The following is a 5,547-nucleotide window of genomic DNA, read 5'->3' as shown; positions in this document are numbered from 1 at the left end:
GCGGCAGACCAAAACATTACATCCCCCGCAGGGGCGCCAGCAGAACTTCAGCATAATCCCTGAGCCAACAAACCTTAAACAGACTATGAGCCAACGTAACATGAACAATAGGACCAAAACAGAACCTGAGCAGCGAGGGAGGTCGGGACTCCGAACAGATGAGCGGCTATTCGTCCGGCTCCTCCTCGACCACCCTACACCATCCATATTTCTCCACTTCCTCTGCGGTGGGAGTAGTGTCCATGTTGACAATGTCCCCCTTGCTGGTCGTCGCCTCCTGAGCTTCCATGTTGACATCCGCAGGCTTCTCCATGACATTCTCTGAGCCACCAACAGGATGCTTCCCCCTGCTGTCTTGAGAGTCGCCACCATCCGGAGAGTCTTCAAGGAAGAGAACCGACACATGGGCACTGATTCGGGGTCTATTTAGAGAACTGCTAAAGTTGAAAATGGCGGAACCGAAGGCAGGAGTGGAAGCCGGGTCAGAATCAGGAGCGCTTGAGTCCAAAAATTGGCTAGTCTAAAGGGGGTTGGCCTCAGAGGTTCGGTGGCAATAGCAGTGGCAACAATGGGGACGAGAAGCATCAACTGGAGGACGCAAAGACCCGCCATGGGTGGAACCTCGACGGCTGAGCATTCCCTGTCGAGGCCTAACCATGTTTGCAGGGACACCAATAATACAGAGCAGCTCGAAATTGAGTAACCGACCAGGCTTAGGATTACCCAGAATAGTCAGGGAATTGGCCCTGACAGCAAGAATTATAGCCAGAAGCACCATAGACCGAGCACGAACCTACACACAGAGCACCATGGACTGAGCATGAACCGGCGCATAGAGAGCCAACCCACCACCTCTTTTAACATCCCAACCGCCACCTCGAACCCCGTCCGCCATTACTGCTCTCTCCATTCGAACCAAGGAGCCGGACAGAGCATTGAATTGCTTCTGGAGAATACCATCCCATTTATTCCTTAGCGGCCAGAGACATGTCGTCTCGCATGCGTGACCCTTAAGACCGCGCATGGCCTGCATGTGGCCTCTATTAAACGCGCGTCCTGTCCACCTTATCACCCGCATCCGGGGGAGCTGCATCGCTTTGGACCAGGCGAGCGCATTCCTGTGCCTGATCATTACTTGGTATAATTTCCAGATTTCCTGTGAGAAGGGTATTCTCGTTTTCCACCCCTATGTTGGCCAAGAGGTCAGCGACCTTGTTGCCTTCCCTTTTTATGTGATTGAAGGTAATGGCCCTGTTGCTATGGAGCGCTTGTTCAATGGCTTCGAGCCTTGCTTTGAGCCTCCAATTGGTGGCAATTTTCCTTGCTTGAGATCCATTTAGGAGGTGCTTGGCCATATTTATAAGGATCTCGGAGTCTCCTTCCACTTCCAGGGGTTGGAAGTTGTGTTTCCAAGCAAGAAGGAGCCCTTGCCAAAGTCCCTCTAGCTCCACCGAGTTATTGGTGTCCCATCCAATGTTCCCAAAGTATAGCTGCAGGGGAGTGCCTTCGTGATTCCTTAGAATTCCACCAAAACCGGCCATACCAGGATTGCCTTTGGAGGCACCATCAAAGTTGAGCTTGTAGGTATGCTTTGGAGGAGCAGTCCAGGTGACCTTGTTTATGATGCTGCTTTTAGTAGGGCCGTTATTGTGTAGTCCCTGAGGTAGATGCATTTGCCAGTTATCTAAAATGGCTTTCTCATTGTCTAGAGTTGGAAAATCCTCCTCCGTCCATGATCGGAGCATCAACGTTTCTTTGAGATTCCCACAAAGCATATTCCAAATACTTTCTATCGGAGATCGCTGGTTTTTGAATATGCGTTTGTTCCTTTCCTTCCATATGCTCCATAGGAGGAGCCCTGGGATTATGTTCCATAAATAGTTGAGAATCTCACTTTTGTAGGGATTCTGTGGCCAGTGTCTTAAAGAGTTGGTGATGTCGTCCTCAAGTCTGCATCTTCTTTGACATCTAAAGCTTGCCTTTTCCCATAGCTGATTGGCTAAGGGGCAGGAGTCTAGGAGGTGTTGGAGAGTTTCCTCATGGTGATTGCAGTTATAACAAATGGAGGGACCATGAAAGTTTCTGCGCCTAAGTTTGTCCCATGTGAGAATTCTTTGATGACCAACCAACCAAAGGAAGTAGGAGACTTTGGGCCAGGATCCAAGACCCCAGATTTTGCTCCATATTGGGTCAGGGGGGGCATGGTTATTGCATATGATTTTGTAGGCCTCAGATGTGGTGAAGGCACCTTTTGGTTGGTATCCCCAGCGAAGAATGTCTCTGCCTTCGTCATGTCTGATGCTTCTTTTTCGTAGCTCCTTCTCCAGCTCCTCAGTGGTTCGATGATTTGCATTAATGATTAACTGGTTACCCTGTTTCCATTTCCTGAATCCATGTTCCGTCTCCTGAGTCCAATACTGTCGTATCTTTTCTTGCTGCTGCTCCTCCCCAGTGAAGTCCGGAGGCGGATGAAGAATGTGGCTGAGCTGTGGCATTTGGTTCCATGCATCTGTCCAGAATCGAGCAGTTCTGTCGTCTCTCACTTCCCAAAAACTATGCTGCTGTATTAATTGGAAGTGTTGTTTGGCCGCATTCCAAATTAGCGAGCCTTTGTCATTGGGAGTGAACCTGATGAGCTCCTCCTGAGGTCTGTGATTGGCATATTTGGCCGTCCAAATTTTGGCCCAAGGTTTTTCTGGGTTAGAGAGCCATTGCCACCAGATTTTAGCGCTCATGATGGAGTTGCTGTGCACAGGGTCTCTCAGCCCAATGCCCCCTTTATCTTTGGGCATGCAAACGGTGGTCCATTTTACAAGAGCCCATTTGCGATTAGTTGCCGTGCTGTCCCATAGGAATCCACGCTGAAGCTCCCTGATTCTTTTTAAGACCCATTTTGGCGCTGCTAGGATTGAGAACAAATAGAGTGGCATTGCCTGAAGAACTGACTTTATGAGCACTACACGACTGGCCAAATTCAGGGTTCTGTGCGTCCAGAGGTTGAGACGGGATTCGAGCTTCTCAATGAGAGTTCGCCATGAGGAGTGCTTGATGGCTGAAGCAGTAAGGGGGGCTCCAAGGTATTTAGAGGGGAGAGTTGCAATGGGGAATCCCAGGATTCGAGCAACAACAGTCTTAACAACTGGAGGAGTGTGAAAGAAGAAGATCTGCGATTTGGAGCTATTGACGCTGGTTCCAGAGGCTTCAGAGAAGTCATTGAGCAAGGCTTTGAAGCAGGAGGCTTCCTGGACAGAAGGGTAGCCAAAGAGCATGGTGTCATCAACGAACTGCTGATGAGAAGTTGCAGGGGTGTTGTGAACGGAAAGTCCTTTGAGCTGTTGAGAGTGGAGGGCATGTTTAATGTGACGACCCAGACCTTCAGCCATTAGAACAAAGAGGAAGGGGGAGAGGGGATCACCTTGCCTGATTCCACGGGATGGTTTGAATGGGCGGGAAGGGATCCCGTTCACAAGGATGGAGAAGTGTGAGGATGAAATAAGACTCATGATCCAGCGGATCCACATAGAACAAAATCCAAAGGCAGTTAGCATTTGCTGAATGTAGGTCCAACTGAGTTTATCAAAAGCCTTAGAAAGATCCAGCTTAAGAATCATACCTGCCTGCCTGGACTGCTTGAGGGAGTGTATGATCTCGTGCGTGAGGAGAATGCCATCCATGATCTGTCTCCCTTCCACGTACCCAGATTGTTCCAGAGAGATGAGCAGTGGCAAGAGGGGCTTTAACCTGTTGGCGATGACTTTGGAGATGACTTTGTATATAACGTTGCAAAGAGAAATCGGCCTATATTTGTCTGGGGTGATTGAATCCTCCTCTTTTGGTATAAGGGCAATGAAGGTTGAATTGAGAGAGGGAAGCAGCCAATGGAGAGCTCTCGATTCCTCTACAATTTTCCAAACCTCCAATTTTATCAGCTCCCAGAAGGTGTGAAAGAAAGTAGTGGTGAATCCGTCCGGGCCAGGGGCTTTTCCTTCCTTAAGCTGGGACATGGCCGCATCCACCTCCTGAGTCAGAATAGGGCGAAGGAGAAGCTCATTATGTTCCTCTGTGATTAGCTTTGGCACATTATTAGTAATTCTCTCAATTGTCGGTCGCCTGTCTTCATCGGGCTCTTGATGAACATGCTTGAAGTGATTAAGGAGCTCCTCCTCAATTTCCTCATGCTTCTCAACTTTTTCCCCTCCTTGTTTTGGAATGAAAGGGATGTTGTTATGCATTCTTCGTTGAATAGTGGTTCGGTGGAAGAATTTGGTGTTTCGTTCACCTTCCTTCAGCCATCTGATCCTGGACTTTTGCTTCCAATATATTTCCTCTTGCTTCCTCCTTTCCTCCAACTGGTTGTGGATGCGCTGCTCCTGCTCCAGAGTTCCCTCAGAGTGACCTTCTGTACTTATTTTTTGCTGGAGTTCCGCCAGTTCCTTGTTTAAGTCATGTTGCGCCTTAAAGATGTTTCCAAAGGTCTCCCTGTTCCAACGCTTTAGATGATTTTTTAAATATCTGAGTTTCTGTTGGAACTGGTACATCTTGGAGCCTTCTGGCGGAATGAAGGTTGTCCAAGTTGTTTTGACAAAGTCTTTGAAAGATGGGTGGGAGAGCCAGAACTCTTCGAAGCGGAAGGGTCTTCTGGTAAAGTCGCCTGGTCTTTGCCATTGGAGGGCAATAGGCCAGTGATCCGAACCTGTATGGGGAAGAATAGCAGCTGAAATGTCTCCTCCTAGGTGAACCGCATTGTCTGATATGAGGAAACGATCCAGTTTGGAGGCAATTTGATGTTTGCCTGCTCTTCGATTGCTCCAGGTAAAAGTGCCATTACAAAAAGGCAAGTCTATGAGAGAGGTGTTCTGAATGAAATCCTTGAAATGGGTGTTCTCCTGTTCCATTCTATTTCTTCCCCCAATCTTTTCCTCCAGCTTGGTGATCATGTTAAAATCCCCGCCAATAATCCAGAGCGGATGCCTCCTGTTGTTATTCAGAGCTTCTATGGTGTTGAGAAGAGCGATTTTATTTCCTGTATCCTGCGGGAAATATACATTTGATAGGTTTCCATGAATATTGGTGCCTAGAATGTGGAAGGCAGCCTGGATGAGGTGATGAGAAGCGTGAAAATCAGAGAGAGTTAATGCTCGTGTGTTCCATGCAATGGCAAGCCCCCCTGAAGCGCCAGATGCATCCACCGCCACCGATTGACAACCCGGCCATGCTTTGGAGAGGATGCTGCCTAATGTAGAGCTGTTACACTTGGTTTCTTGGAGAAAGCGTAGTTGCGGCTTTTCCATTTTAATCATGTTTTTTAACATTCTGAGTTTTCCTAGGCTGTTGAGCCCCCTTAGGTTCCATGATATAAGCTTCATGGATCAACTATTAATAGAGGGTTTATAGTACTTCGTCAATTTAGCATACCTGCCTGAGTCCACCAGGATTTTCCCGATCTTGATTTTTTGCTGGAGATCCGTTCTTCTTCCTCTCTTTTTGGTGTCTTTTGGGGGAAGGATTCCATCCCAATGGCTTCCTGGCTGGATACCTAGCTGTTGC

At 48.2% G+C, this 5,547-nt stretch overlaps 1 protein-coding gene across 1 annotated transcript; it reads right to left on the bottom strand.

Moving 5' to 3' along the window:
* Positions 1-1,043: 1,043 nt before the first annotated feature.
* On the bottom strand, positions 1,044-5,291 carry LOC149164305 (uncharacterized). Its single transcript, XM_089429433.1, has 3 exons — positions 4,694-5,291; positions 2,249-4,198; positions 1,044-1,858 (listed from the first exon to the last, which is right to left on the bottom strand). Exons 1-3 carry the CDS (start codon positions 5,289-5,291, stop codon positions 1,044-1,046), a joined length of 3,363 nt encoding a protein of 1,120 aa, XP_089285559.1.
* Between the last annotated feature and the right edge of the window lie 256 nt (positions 5,292-5,547).

Source organism: Pinus tabuliformis, chromosome 5_1 (genome assembly GCF_031772625.1).
Source record: "Pinus tabuliformis cultivar Carrire ecotype Pingquan chromosome 5_1, CPIR1, whole genome shotgun sequence".
Taxonomy (NCBI): Eukaryota; Viridiplantae; Streptophyta; class Pinopsida; order Pinales; family Pinaceae; genus Pinus; species Pinus tabuliformis.
Note: the sequence above shows the minus strand (reverse complement) of the source record. Positions and strands in the feature narration are given on the sequence as shown.